General features: G+C 42.0%; 1 protein-coding gene across 1 annotated transcript in view; it reads left to right on the forward strand.

Annotated features, from left to right (window-relative positions):
• LOC133543961 (sex comb on midleg-like protein 2) overlaps nucleotides 1-15,254 on the forward strand; it is a 73,886-nt gene that overhangs the window by 20,283 nt on the left and 38,349 nt on the right. Inside the window, exons 6-12 of the mRNA XM_061888914.1 lie at nucleotides 1,150-1,238; nucleotides 1,306-1,549; nucleotides 8,847-9,103; nucleotides 9,161-9,248; nucleotides 9,313-9,516; nucleotides 9,584-9,745; nucleotides 14,190-14,318. Of these exons, the coding sequence (XP_061744898.1) occupies nucleotides 1,150-1,238; nucleotides 1,306-1,549; nucleotides 8,847-9,103; nucleotides 9,161-9,248; nucleotides 9,313-9,516; nucleotides 9,584-9,745; nucleotides 14,190-14,318 (1,173 nt within the window). The remainder of the gene's footprint in view (nucleotides 1-1,149; nucleotides 1,239-1,305; nucleotides 1,550-8,846; nucleotides 9,104-9,160; nucleotides 9,249-9,312; nucleotides 9,517-9,583; nucleotides 9,746-14,189; nucleotides 14,319-15,254) is intronic.

A 15,254-nucleotide genomic window follows, 5' to 3' on the forward strand; every position in this document is an offset into this window, starting at 1 on the left:
AGGATAATACAGTGGAGTGGAGGAGGACTTTTAAAGGCAGACTAACAGGTCTTTGAGGGTCAGAATTCTAGCTGATAGACAGGTGTTCAAATACTTATTTTCAGCTGTATCACACAAATAAATTGTTAAAAAAATCATAGATTTTGATTTCTGGATTTTTCTTTTTAGGTTATCTCTCATACAGTGGACATGCACCTACTGTGAACATTTCAGACCCCTCCAGGATTTCTAAGTGAGAGAACTTGCAAAATAGCAGGGTGTTCAAATACTTTTATTTTCTTGACTGTATATATATATATATATATATATATATATATATATATATATATATATAGGTGTGGGAAAAAATCACAAGACTACTTCATCTCTACAGAACTGTTTCATGAGGGGTTCCCTCAATCATCAGGAGATTTTAATGGAAGCATTCACATACAATGGTTTATAAACCATTATAAACCAACTATATAAACCATTGTATGTGAATGCTTCCATTAAAATCTCCTGATGATTGAGGGAACCCCTCATGAAACAGTTCTGTAGAGATGAAGTAGTCTTGTGATTCTTTCCCACACCTACATATTGCGCTCTACCACGGTATCGAGCACTATTCTCTGGATAATCCAATCAAGACATATATATATATATATATATATTTATATATATATATGAATAGATGACATGAAGTAACATGAATAGAATACACACTCTAAAAACTGCTGGGTAAGGACCAAACCAACGCTGAGTTAAATTAACCCAGCTAAATGGGTTATATATTCAACCCAAACACTGGGTCATTTTTACTGCAATGCTGGGTCACTTTTAACAAATACATGGGTTATAACCGTCATAAGGCAAAGGTCAGTATTGCAACTAGTAGTTTTTGTAGCTGTTTAAATGACAATTATGTAACAAATGGTGATTGACAGCTGCACTATGACGTGCTAGCGTAAATGATAACATGAAAGCAAGGGACATTAAGGTCTCAAACAACATAGCCCAATGTGAAGTGATTTAAACACATGACTGTGTGAGCAACTAAGACATGATTTGTGTACATTGAACCTGTAATAGGTCAGAAACTAGATGGATCCTGGATAAAAGTTAATGATTCAAGAAGGAAAGGATAAATATCGCCTTGTTTTTCTCCAGGATTTCGCATGAACGCCTCATCATGGCCCATGTTCCTCCTGAGAACCTTGAACGGAGCGGAGATGGCTCCAGGGACAGCCTTCAAAAAGGTTCCGTTGTTTTGCCATCGCCTCACAGGCTTCACGGCCCCCGCCATGACATCATTGTCCCTCCCAGGAGCCCCCCGGCCCCCACCAGAACCACTTCAAGCCGGGCATGAAGCTGGAGGCCGTGGACAAGAAGAACCCGCACCTCATCTGCCCCGCCACCATCGGAGAGGTGAAGGGCGAGGAAGTCTTCGTCACGTTCGACGGCTGGAGGGGCGCCTTCGACTACTGGTGCAAGTACGACTCGCGGGACATCTTCCCTGTGGGCTGGTGCTCGCTGACCAAGCACAGCCTTCAGACCCCCGGAAACAGTGGTAAGTGTGTCCACTAGAGGGCCTCGTTGTCACAATGCATTCTGGGACGCCGGACAAAGTCAAACATCAGAGTTTGAGCAGTGTTTTGACGAGAGATCAACCCGAATGTTTTTTTTCCAGGTCCGATACTGATACCGATTATTAGTAGTCAGGAGTCAGGAATAATTTTTAATGTTGTGTTTAATTTACATCAAACACCTTTATTTCGTGTGTCTAAGAGGAGCATCAACAAAAAGATGACACTTGTCTACATCACAATAACTCATCTCTTCCATTTTTATACACTTCTATAGCACCATGGTTTCCCGCAGCACTTTTTTGTTAAGGCATATAAATATATATCTAGATATATATATATATAGATATATATATGGTATATTGCCATTCAGCATACGAGCGGAAAATGAAACCAAAAATTGTGGGCTTCTTCATGTGACGAAGCAGGCCTACTTCACTGCTTCACCACAGTCTGTAGTCTACTGCCCCCCCCCCCCCCCCCCCCCCCCCCCCCCCAGGCAGCAATGAGATGGAGAGGTGATGGTGGATGACACTGTTCCTTACACCCATCCAGCCCACTGAGCACTTTATGGATTAAACATTATGTAAGGTTTCCTCCTGAAATATTGTCAAAATTGAAATAAAAACTATTCACGTAGGTTATCGTTGAGACTAGAGATGTCCGATAATGGCTTTTTTTGCCGATATTCCCATTTTGTCCAACTCTTAATTACCAATACCGATATCAACCGATGTATACAGTTGTGGAACTAACGCATTGTTATGCCTAATTTTGGGTGTATATTGTAACGTCCTGGAAGAGTTAGAGCTGCATTGTTTGTTCTGTTGTGTTTATGTTGTGTTACGGTGCGGATGTTCTCCCGAAATGTGTTTGTCATTCTTGTTTGGTGTGGCACATATTTGTAACAGTGCTAAAGTTGTTTATACGGCCTCCCTCAGTGTGACCTGTATGGCTGTCGACCAAGTATGCAATGCATTCACTTGTGTGTGTGAAAAGCCGTAGTTATTATGTGACTGGGCCGGCACGCAAAGGCAGTGCCTTTAAGGTTTATTGTTGCTCCGTACTTCTCCCTACGTCCGTGTACACAGCGGCGTTTTAAAAAGTCATACATTTTACTTTTTGAAACCGATACCGATAATTTTGAAACCCGATAATTTCCGATATTACATTATAAAGCATTATCGGCTGATAACATCGGCAGTCCGATCCCTAGTTGAGACATTTTTCAAGATGGCTGACATCACTTCTTCAAGAAATGATGAGGTAGTGTGAGCTGCTGCCTCACCTTCTTGACTTATAAAATCATCCATCCATCCATCATCTTCCGCTTATCCGCGGTCGGGTCGCGGGGGCAGCAGCCTAAGCAGGGAAACCCAGACTTCCCTCTCCCCAGCCACTTCGTCTAGCTCTTCCCGGGGGATCCCGAGGCGTTCCCAGGCCAGCTGGGAGACATAGTCTTCCCAACGTGTCCTGGGTCTTCCCCGTGGCCTCCTACCGGTTGGACGTGCCCTAAACACCTCCCTAGGGAGGCGTTTGGGTGGCATCCTGACCAGATGCCCGAACCACCTCATCTGGCTCCTCTCGATGTGAAGGAGCAGCGGCTTTACTTTGAGTTCCTCCCGGATGGCAGAGCTTCTCACCCTATCTCTAAGGGAGAGGAAACTCATTTGGGCCGCTTGTACCCGTGATCTTATCCTTTCGGTCATGACCCAAAGCTCATGACCATAGGTGAGGATGGGAACGTAGATCGACCGGTAAATTGAGAGCTTTGCCTTCCGGCTCAGCTCCTTCTTCACCACAACGGATCGGTACAACGTCCGCATTACTGAAGACGCCGCACCGATCCGCCTGTCGATCTCACATCCACTCTTCCCCCACTCGTGAACAAGACTCCTAGGTACTTGAACTCCTCCACTTGGGGCAGGGTCTTCTCCCCAACCCGGAGATGGCATTCCACCCTTTTCCGGGCGAGAACCATGGACTTGGACTTGGAGGTGCTGATTCTCATTCCGGTCGCTTCACACTCGGCTGCGAAAATCATCTTATATAAAATGCTTTTCTCATGTAGAGCAGTGCTTAATATTCAATCATGTGTTTTTCAATGCTAAACACTGCTATCCTGTGTGTATATATTGCATCTGCCCTTGTACGCCAGTTGTATTTGGGAAAAAAAAAGGAGTCGACTCCCATTAAAAATTTTTTTAAAAAAGCCCATACTGACAAATGCCAAATTGGCCACTAAAAAAGGTCAGTGTTACAGAATTCCAGGAATTTGAGAATTTCGAGGAAAAACTAGAATTTGGTTTGGAACTTGGGAAAATGTTAGTTTGAATGTCCAGGATGAGTGTTGATGTTGGAATGGTTTGTATAGGTTGAAAAATGTGGAAATTGTGGAATTTAGAAAAAAATCCTTTTCATTTCATCGATTGGGGACATCTCTACGCTGCTGATCCGCCTCCGCTTGAGATGGTCTCCTGTGGACGGGACTCTCGCTGCTGTCTTGGATCTGCTTTGAACTGAACTCTCGCGGCTGTGTTGGAGCCACTATGGATTGAACTTTCACAGTATCATGTTAGACCGCTCGACATCCATTGCTTTCGGTCCCCTACAGGGGGGGGTTGCCCACATCTGAGGTCCTCTCCAAGGTTTCTCATAGTCAGCATTGTCACTGGCGTCCCACTGGATGTGAATTCTCCTGCCCACTGGGTGTGAGTTTTCCTTGCCCTTTTGTGGGTTCTTCCGAGGATGTTGTAGTCGTAATGATTTGTGCAGTCCTTTGAGACATTTGTGATTTGGGGCTATATAAATAAACATTGATTGATTGATTGATTTCAAAGGAAACTTCCTGGAAATAATTCGGATTATATGTCGCACCGACCGAAAATGCATAATAAAGAAGGAAAAAAACATATATACGTCGCACCGTTGTATAAGTCGCTTTTTTTGAGGGAGATTTATTTGATAAATCCAACACCAAGAATAGACATTTGAAAGGAAATTTAAAATAAATAAAGAATAGTGAACAACAGGCTGAATAAGTGTACATTATTATATGAGGCATAAATAACCAACTGAGAAGGTGCCCGGTATGTTAACATAACATATTATGTCAAGAGTCATTCAAATAACTATAACATATAGAACATGCTATATGTTTACCCAACAATCTGTCACTCCTAGTCGATAAATCCCATGAAACAACTCTGCCAACTTCAAAGGTATGCGCTGCTTCCGCTTGTTGTTTTCTGCTGCATATTTCACCACGTCCAGTTTGTAATCTGCAGTACATGATTTCCTTTTGGTGCCATTTTTGTTCAGCCCTTCTCAGTTTCTATAAGTTACCGCCAATGATGAAATGATCTATTTTAATAGCTATGGCAGTACCATATAGCAGTTGGCGTCACTATAGACAGCGATTTTAAACTAGACAAACAAGTCAATGGCGTTTTAAAATCGTCTTTTTATCACCTTCGTCTTTTAGTAAAGGTTAAACCGTTTTTATCTTTTAACCTTTTGAACAAGTGGTGCATGCTTTTATTTCAAGTGGCTGGACTACTGCAATGCACTTTATGCTGGAATTAGCCAAAAAGCTCTCTCCCGGTTGCAGTTAGTCCAGAACGCGGCAGCAGGACTTTTAACAGGGGCCAGGAAAGGCCAGCATAGAACCCCAATTCTTCAGAGTTTGCACTGGCTCCCTGTTCATTTTAGAATTGATTTTAAAACATTGCTGTTTGTTTTTAAATCTTTACATGGACTGGCACCTCAATATATCTCGGACCTCATCCAAATTTACATCCCTGCGCGCGCTCTGAGGTCCGAGAGCCAGTTCCAGCTCGTGGTGCCCAAGACCAGGCTTAAGACCAGGGGAGACAGGGCCTTCTCTGTGGTCGGGCCCTAAGCTCTGGAACACTCTGCCCCTCCATGTTCAAACTGCTTCCACAGTGGACTCTTTTAAGTCTCGTCTTAAGACCCACTTTTATTCTTTGGCTTTTAACACTACGTGAGTTGTGTGGTCCTCTGTTCTCTGTTGTCCTCTGTGTTTTTTATACACTTTTATTTTTATTTTACTGTTTTAATTGATTTTACCCTTTAAAATAGTTTTTAATCATATTTGTTTTTATTGGTTTTATTTTTATTCATTTTTTGTTTTATTCAGTCATTGGTGGAGCATAATATTGTTTTTAACATGGCTGTGCAGCACTTTGGAAACGTATTGTTGTTTAAATGTGCTATATAAATAAAGTGGATTGGATTGGATTGGATTAGCATTCCATGACCCACTATGCACGTCTGACATGACCTTTCCCCGCCAAGTTCCTATTGGTTGACGTGTGTGTGACGATTGCTGACATTTTCTTGGTCTCTTCCGCGAATGAGATAAGTAATAATATTCGATGTTTTACGGTAATGTGTTAATAATTTCACACATCAATCAATCAATCAATCAATGTTTATTTATATAGCCCCCAAATCACAAACGTCTCAAAGGACTGCACAAATCATTACGACTACAACATCCTCGGAAGAACCCACAAAAGGGCAAGGAAAACTCACACCCAGTGGGCAGGGAGAATTCACATCCAGTGGACGCCAGTGACAATGCTGGACTATGAGAAACCTTGGAGAGGACCTCAGATGTGGGCAACCCCCCCCCCCTCTAGGGGACCGAAAGCAATGGATGTCGAGCGGGTCTAACATGATACTGTGAAAGTTCATCCATAGTGGCTCCAACACAGCCGCAAGAGTTCAGTTCAAAGCGGATCCAAGACAGCAACGAGAGTCCCGTCCACAGGAAACCATCTCAAGCGGAGGCGGATCAGCAGCGTAGAGATGTCCCCAACCGATACAGGCGAGCGGTCCATCCTGGGTCTCGACTCTAGACAGCCAGTACTTCATCCATGGTCATCGACCGGACCCCCTCCACAAGGGAGGGGGGGACATAGGAGAAAAAAGAAAAGAAGCGGCAGATCAACTGGTCTAAAAAGGGAGGTCTATTTAAAGGCTAGAGTATACAGATGAGTTTTAAGGTGAGACTTAAATGCTCTACTGAGGTAGCATCTCGAACTGTTACCGGGAGGGCATTCCAGATAAGTCGCTCCGGAGTATATGTCGCACCCCCCCGCCAAACTATGAAAAAAAATGTGATTTATTGTCCGAAAAATACGGTAAACACTTTCTGGGTGTGGTTGCATATTTTTTATTTTTAACTATTTTGAGTATGGCTGCTATCGGAGATAAAGACATAAATTAGCCACACCGTTTTACAAGCCACAGGGGTTCAAAGTGCAGGGTTTCCGCCTAAGTCTTAAAAAACTATATATATGTTCAGCTTTTCAGGCAAATCATATAGTTGATGTAGATGCCCATATGGGCTGTTCAGATTTACTTTACAAAAGAGAAGTGTAGGATACTTCTCTTGTTGCCCTAATATTTGACTTTATTAAATGTATTTATATTATCATTTGGCGCTAAACTAAAGTCTTAACAAGCTGCTACGCTTCGTTCTGCCTCTGTCAGTACGTCTCTGCAGCACCCAGCATTGTCCCACCCACACAACCATCTGACTGGTTACACGCAGAGCGGTAACAGCCAATCAGCAGTGCTTATTCAGATTGCATGTAACAGCCAATCAGCAGTGCGTATTCAGAGCATAAACAGCCAATCAGCAGTGAGTATTCAGAGTGCATGGAGTCAGTGTTTACGGCCGAGGCAGGCGGAGAGGAGAGACAGTGCAAGTGAGCAGAAAGGTGTTTAGTAGGTGAGCATAATGCAGCGGACTCTTCCCAAATGATAATAAACCCCTCCCCATCAACTACTAGTAACATCCCTATGAGCCCGTTGACGTTCTAGAAATATGAGCGGCAGCTCAGCTCGCTCGCCCTCCTTGAGGGGAAGGCTAATTAGCTTTTAGCGTAACGTTAGCTCATTTGGCGGTGTGTGTGTTACGGACAGCAAAGCCCTGACTGTCTTGAGAGAAAGACAAGCATTATTGACCTACAGTTAACAACTAAGTTATTTCACTTGACCTTTTTCTGTGTTGAAGAAGCAAAAAATGACATTATGTTAAATGAAGAGTTTCTGTCTCTGACAGTTGATATAATAATGTAAGTGCATCATAAAGCCTACATGAACTCCATGGTGTTCAGGGATGAATAGTCTCTCCTATTGCTATTGTACTATTTTTACCAGCTATAGTTACATTAATCATTAGTAATGTAGCGGCCTAGTTTTGAATGGCAGGGTCCCTGCTGTCTCATGTTGATACAAATATAACATTTACATAATAAAAATCAACTACAGGCTTCCCAAATGCTGTAATAAATTAAGCATGATGAGTTGACCATAGGCTTCACGGTGGCAGAGGGGTTAGTGCGTCTGCCTCACAATACGAAGTTCCTGCAGTCCTGGGTTCAAATCCAGCCTCGGGATCTTTCTGTGCGGAGTTTGCATGTTCTCCCCGTGAATGCGTGGGTTCCCTCCGGGTACTCCGGCTTCCTCCCACTTCCAAAGACATGCACCTGGGGATAAGTTGATTGGCAACACTAAATTGGCCCTAGTGTGTGAATGTGAATGTGAATGTTGTCTGTCTATCTGTGTTGGCACTGCGATGAGGTGGCGACTTGTCCAGGGTGTACGACGGCTTCCGCCCGATTGTAGCTGAGATAGGCGCCAGCGCCCCCCGCGACCCCAAAAGGGAATAAGCGGTAGAAAATGGATGGATGGATGGAGTTGACCATATGTCAGCATGTGGCCCCGCTTTTAACTCTTTTTCAAACGCTTATTTACAGTAAATCCTTTATCTAACTTAGTCATTATTTTGTCTTAATAAGTCAATATTTACTAAATCAAAATAATGACATACTTAGTATCTCAGGTAGCTAGGACTGTTTTGTGTTTAGTTTTTACTTCACGGAAAAAATATCGAGATATATATCATATATTGCCATTCAGCCTACGGAGCGGAAAACACAACCAAAAATTGTAGGCTTCTTCACGCGACGAAGCCGGCCTACTTCACCACAGTCTGTAGTCTATTGAGATGGAGACGTGATGGTGGCGACAAGCCAAATTACACTGTTCCTAACAATTATTCTGGGGAAAACACTGAAGTGTATGATAAAAGTAACGGATTATAGTCTGGAAGTTGTGCTGAGTGATTTGTTGGCGTACCACTAAATGGAGCCTTCAATTTTACCAGGTCTTTTTCTGGACATATACCACAGAAATGGCCTGATATCGCAGCGTGAGACGCTGACATGTGTCGTCTTTCTGTCACAGTCACGCTGCCCAAGAACGTGCCAGTTCTGTCTCCGTCGTCACCCTCCAAGCCCAGCAGACGGTCCCTGCAGGCCCCCTACAGACTCCCCAACCCGCTGCCCCAGCTGCCTGTCAGGAAGGGCGTACGGGGTCGCCGGCCCAAGAGCGAGACCCTGGCCCTCCTCAAAGCCGTAGCCGAGGCGGCGGCGGTGGCCCAAAGCGACGCCCAGCCGGTTCCTCGGCCGCACAAAAAGAGGGGCCCCAAACCAGGAAGCAAGGTGAGAGCACGTGGTCTTTGGCGGGGAACCATCTTTAAACCTGACCTGTGTCTGCAGAGAAAGCCCAAGGTTCTCCAAAGGTCGTCGCATCCAGTCCAGGTCCCACGCGGGATCCCCGCCGGCTCGCCATCTGCCGTCTCAACAGGTGCAGGTGGAGTCCGCTCCCGGCGACCATGCGCCCCCGTCTCACTTTGCCTTCCCTGTCCCAGTGTGCGTCTACGTCGACAAGCGCGGGAGCTGCGGCCCGCACTTGGACCGCAAGCAAGTGCAGCATCTGCCGGACCACTTCGGCCCGGGGCCCGCCAACGCCGTTCTACAGCAGGCGGTCCAGTCCTGTTTGGACTGTGCCTACCAGCCCAAAGTCCTGCTGGGCGCCCTGCACACGCACTCGGGGGGCGGCGAGGTGGTCAGAGGTACGCTCTTCGCCGCGGCACACGCCAACACGTGTCCGCTTTCTGACGTGATCTTGCTTGGGCCCAGTGAGAACCGACGGGGGGGTCCGCCTGGTCAAACTCCCCTCAGCTGCCAGCGCTGCCTTCGTGCTGCGCTTCTTGGAGACCGTGTGTCGTCACCTGCAGTGTGACAACCTGTTCAGCAGCCAGCCCTGCAGCCATTACGACAACTACCACAGGACCAAGTCAGGTAAAAAAACACTACCAATCCATTCACTAACACAGTGTGGCTGTAGGCGACCCCCAGCAGTATGATCTGGCTCTGCAAGCGCTGTAAGATGTTGCTTATTCGTTTATTCTAAATAGTAAAGAAACACTTGCAAGAGGTGGCTTTCTCTTTTTGTGTATTCTAAATAGGAAAGAAACACTAGTAAGAGGCGGCTCTCTCTTTTTTGTGTGTATTCTAAATAGGAAATAAACACTAGTAAAAGGCAGCTTTCTCTTTAATGTGTGTATTCTAAATAGGAAAGAAACACTAGTAAGAGGTGGCTTTCTCTTTGTTGTGTATTCTAAATAGGAAAGAATCGCTAGTAAGAGGCGGCTCTCTTTTTTGTGTGTATTCTAAATAGGAAATAAACACTAGTAAAAGGCAGCTTTCTCTTTAATGTGTGTATTCCAAATAGAAAATAAACAGTAAGAGGCGGTTTTCTCTTTTTTGTATATTCTAAATAGGAAAGAAACACTAGTAAGAGGTGGCTTTCTCTTTGTTGTGTATTCTAAATAGGAAAGAATCGCTAGTAAGAGGCGGCTCTCTCTTTTTTGTGTGTATTCTAAATAGGAAATAAACACTAGTAAAAGGCAGCTTTCTCTTTGTGTGTATTCCAAATACAAAAAAAACATTAGTAAGAGGCGGTTTTCTCTTTTTTGTGTATTCTAAATAGGAAAGAAACATTAGTAAGAGGTGGCTTTCTTTTTTTTGTGTGTATTCTGAATAGAAAAGAAACACTAGTAAAAGGCGGCTTTCTCTTTTTTTTACATATTCTAAATAGGAAAGAAACGCTAGTAAGAGGCGGCTTTCTCTTTTTTGTGTATTCTAAATAGGAAAGATATGCTATTAAAAGGCAGCTTTCTCTTTTTTGTGTGTATTCTAGATAGGACAGAAACACTAGTAAGAGGCGTCTTTCTCTTTTTTGTGTATTCTAAATAGGAAATAAACACTAGTAAGAGGTGGCTCTCTTTTTTTGTGTATTCTAAATAGAAAAGAAACACTAGTAAGAGGTGGCTTTCTCTTTCTTGTGTATTCTAAATAAGAAAGAAGCGCTAGTTAGAGGCGGCTCTCTTTTTTGTGTGTATTCTAAATGGGAAATAAACACTAGTAAAAGGCAGCTTTCTCTTTTATGTGTGTATTCCAAATAGAGAAGAAACATTAGTAAGAGGCGGTTTTCTCTTTTTTGTGTATTCTAAATAGGAAAGAAACATTAGTAAGAGGTGGCTTTCTTTTTTTTGTGTGTATTCTGAATAAAAAAGAAACACTCGTAAAAGGCGGCTTTCTCTTTTTTTACATATTCTAAATAGGAAAGAAACGCTAGTAAGAGGTGGCTTTCTCGTTTTTGTGTATTCTAAATAGGAAAGAAACACTAGTAAGAGGCGGCTTTCTCTTTTTTGTGTATTCTAAATAGGAAAGAAACGCTAGTAAGAGGTGGCTTTCTCTTTTTTGTGTATTCTAAATAGGAAAGAAACGCTAGTAAGAGGTGGCTTTCTCTTTTTTGTGTATTCTAAATAGGAAAGATATGCTATTAAAAGGCAGCTTTCTCTTTTTTTGTGTGTATTCTAGATAGGACAGAAACACTAGTAAGAGGCGTCTTTCTCTTTTTTGTGTATTCTAAATAGGAAAGAAACACTAGTAAGAGGGGGCTCTCTTTTTTTGTGTATTCTAAATAGAAAAGAAATACTAGTAAGAGGTGGCTTTCTCTTTGTTGTGTATTCTAAATAGGAAATAATCGCTAGTAAGAGGCGGCTCTTTTTTGTGTGTATTCTAAATAGGAAATAAACACTAGTAAAAGGCAGCTTTCTCTTTAATGTGTGTATTCTAAATAGGAAAGAAACACTAGTAAGAGGTGGCTCTCTTTTTTTGTGTATTCTAAATAGAAAAGAAACACTAGTAAGAGGTGGCTTTCTCTTTCTTGTGTATTCTAAATAGGAAAGAATCGCTAGTTAGAGGCGGCTCTCTTTTTTGTGTGTATTCTAAATAGGAAATAAACACTAGTAAAAGGAAGCTTTCTCTTTTATGTGTGTATTCCAAATAGAGAAGAAACATTAGTAAGAGGTGGCTTTCTTTTTTTTGTGTGTATTCTGAATAAAAAAGAAACACTAGTAAAAGGCGGCTTTCTCTTTTTTTACATATTCTAAATAGGAAAGAAACGCTAGTAAGAGGTGGCTTTCTCTTTTTTGTGTATTCTAAATAGGAAAGAAACACTAGTAAGAGGTGGCTTTCTCTTTTTTGTGTATTCTAAATAGGAAAGATATGCTATTAAAAGGCAGCTTTCTCTTTTTTGTGTGTATTCTAGATAGGACAGAAACACTAGTAAGAGGCGTCTTTCTCTTTTTTGTGTATTCTAAATAGGAAAGAAACACTAGTAAGAGGTGGCTTTCTCTTTGTTGTGTATTCTAAATAGGAAAGAATCGCTAGTAAGAGGCGGCTCTCTCTTTTTTGTGTGTATTCTAAATAGGAAAAAAACACTAGTAAGAAGCAGCTTTTTCTTTTATGTGTGTATTCTAAATAGAAAAGAAACATTAGTAAGAGGCAGTTTTCACTTTTTTGTATATTCTAAATAGGAAAGAAACATTAGTAAGAGGTGGCTTTCTTTTTTGTGTGTATTCTGAATAGATAGAAACACAAGTAAAATGCGGCTTTCTCTTTTTTTGCATATTCTAAATAGGAAAGAAACGCTGTTAAGAGGCAGCTTTCTCTTTTTTGTGTGTATTCTAAATAGGAAAGAAACACTAGTAAGAGGAGGCTTTCTCTTTTTTGTGTGTATTCTAAATAGGAAATAAACACTACAAAGAGGCAGCTTTCTCTTTTGTGTGTATTCTAAATAGAAAAGACACACAAGTAAGAGGCGGCTTTCTTTTTTTTGCGTATGCTAAATAGGAAAGAAACGCTAATAAGAGGAGGCTTTCTCTTTTTTGGTGTGTTCAAAATACAAAAGAAACACTAGTAAGAGGCAGCTTTCTCTTTTTGTGTGTATTCTGAATAGGAAAGAAACACTAGTAAGAGGTGGCTTTCTTTTTTTGTGTGTATTCTAAATAGAAAAGAAACACTAGTAAGACACGGCTTTCTCTTTTTTTGTGTATTCTAAATAGGAAAGAAATGCTATTAAGAGGCAGCTTTCTCTTTTTTGTGTATTCTAAATAGGAAATAAATGCTATTAAAAAGAGGCAGCTTTCTCTTGTGTGTATTCTAAATAGGAAAGAAACACTAGTGAGAGGTGTCTCTCTTTTTTTGGGTATTCTAAATAGAAAAGAAACACTAGTAAGAGGCGGCTTTCTCTTTTTTTGTGTTTTCAAAATAGGAAGGAAGCGCTAGTAAGAATCTATTTTTGGGTATTCTAAATAGAAAAGAAACACTAGTAAAAGGCGGCTCTCTTTTTTGGGAGCAATTCTAAATAGGAAAAAAACGCTAGTTAGAGGCAGCTTTTTTGTGTGTGTATTCTAAATAGGAAAGTAACACTAGTAAGAGGTGGGTTTCTTTTTTTTTTGTAAAATATGAGAGAAATGCTATTAAGAATCTTTTTGGGGTATTCTAAATAGGAAAGAAACACTAGTAAGAGGCGGCTCCTTTTTTGCATATTCTAAATAGAAAAGAAACGCTGAAGGAGGTGGCTTCCTCTTTTTTGTGTATTCTAAATAGGAAAGAAACACAAACGCAACTACATAATGCAGCAACACAACAACATAAAGCAACAATACAACAACACAAAGCCACATTGGAAGTGACACAGACAAGTTTCGGCGACTCACTCACTTCCTGAGACAGAACTTTGAAAAGGTGTAAAGTAGGAAGTTGTCAAAGTAAAAGTCATAAACGTAACATTTTCCAGTATTAATCATTTATTATTATTAATAACGGTATAGCGGTATAGCTCGGTTGGTAGAGCGGCCGTGCCAGCAACTTGAGGGTTGCAGGTTCGATTCCCGCTTCCGCCATCCTAGTCACTGCCGTTGTGTCCTTGGGCAAGACACTTTAGCCACCTGCTCCCAGTGCCACCCACACTGGTTTGAATGTAACTTAGATATTGGGTTTCACTATGTAAAGCGCTTTGAGTCACTAGAGAAAAAGCGCTATATAAATATAATTCACTTCACTAATATAAAATGTTAATAAAAGTCTCAACATTTCTCCACAGGAAGTTGCTCAGCTGTCACTTGTGTTTTGTCAGTGGATCCAAGTTGTGTTGCTTTATACTGTTGTAGCGTTTGTGTTTGCCGCGGCTTTTGCAGTGGTGCTGTAGCTGAAAGTTGTCCTGGTGTGACCATTCTCAGCCGCCATTTTTTGTTTTAGGTGATGGCAGACAGACTTGACTAACATCAACATCCTCAATATTAAAAGTGCTAAACTTCATAAGTGCACTTGTGCCCGTTTTCTAGTTGTCATGTTTTGTGTAGTACCTCAAACTGTCGTGTTGTTGTTGTAGTGAAAGAGGAGGCGCTGGACACGTCGTTGCTGGCTCGGGTCGGCAAGCGAAGCCTCGCCGGGGTGTCGCCGCCGTACGCCGCGCCGCTCTCTCCCAAACATGTACGCACCGACGCCCACCCTTCAGAAGGTATACTATACTACATTACTATTATTTATGTTATCCATCCATCCATCCATCCATTTTCTACCGGTTATTCCCTTTCGGGGTCGCGGGGGGCGCTGTATTCATCACTTTATGTTACAATCCCGAAAACAAGTGAGTTGTGTAACAGGTAAATAAAAAGAGAATACAATGATTTGCAAATCATTTTCAACTTATATTCAATTGAATAGACTGCAAAGACAAGATATTTCATGCTCACACTGGAAAACTTAGTTATTTTTTGCAAAAAATTAGCTCATTTGGAATTTCATGGCTGCAACATGTTTTAAAAAAGCTGGCACAAGTGGCAAAAAAGACCGAGAAAGTTGAGGAACGCTAGTCAAACATTTATTTGGAACATCCCACAGGTGAACAGGCTAATTGCGAACAGGTGGGTGCCATGGTTGGGTAAAAAAGCAGCTTCCATGAAATGCTCGGTCATTCACAAACAATGACTTTGTCAACAAATGCGTGAGCAAGTTGTTTAAGAACAACATTTCTCAACCAGCTACTGCAAGGAATTTAGGGATTTCACTATCTAAGGTCTGTAATATCATCAAAAGGTTCGGAGAATTTGGAGAAATCACTGCACGTAAGCCATGATATTACGGATTTAGGATCCCACAGGCAGGGTTGCATCAAAAAGAGACATTAGTATGTAAAGGATATCGCCACATGGGCTCAGGAACACTTCAGAAAACCACTCTCAGTGACTACAGTTGGTCGCTACATCTGTAAGTGCAAGTTAAAACTCTTACTATGCAAAGCCAAAGCCATTTATCAACAACACCCGGAAACTTTGCCTGCTTCGCCGGGCCCGAGCTCTTCTAAGATGGACTGATGCAAGTGTTCTGACAAGTTCACATTTTAAATGGTTTTTGGAAACTGTGGACGTCGTGTCCGGATTTTTCTAGGCGCAAA

The sequence above is a fragment of the Nerophis ophidion genome, linkage group LG26 (genome assembly GCF_033978795.1).
Source record: "Nerophis ophidion isolate RoL-2023_Sa linkage group LG26, RoL_Noph_v1.0, whole genome shotgun sequence".
NCBI classification, from domain to species: Eukaryota; Metazoa; Chordata; class Actinopteri; order Syngnathiformes; family Syngnathidae; genus Nerophis; species Nerophis ophidion.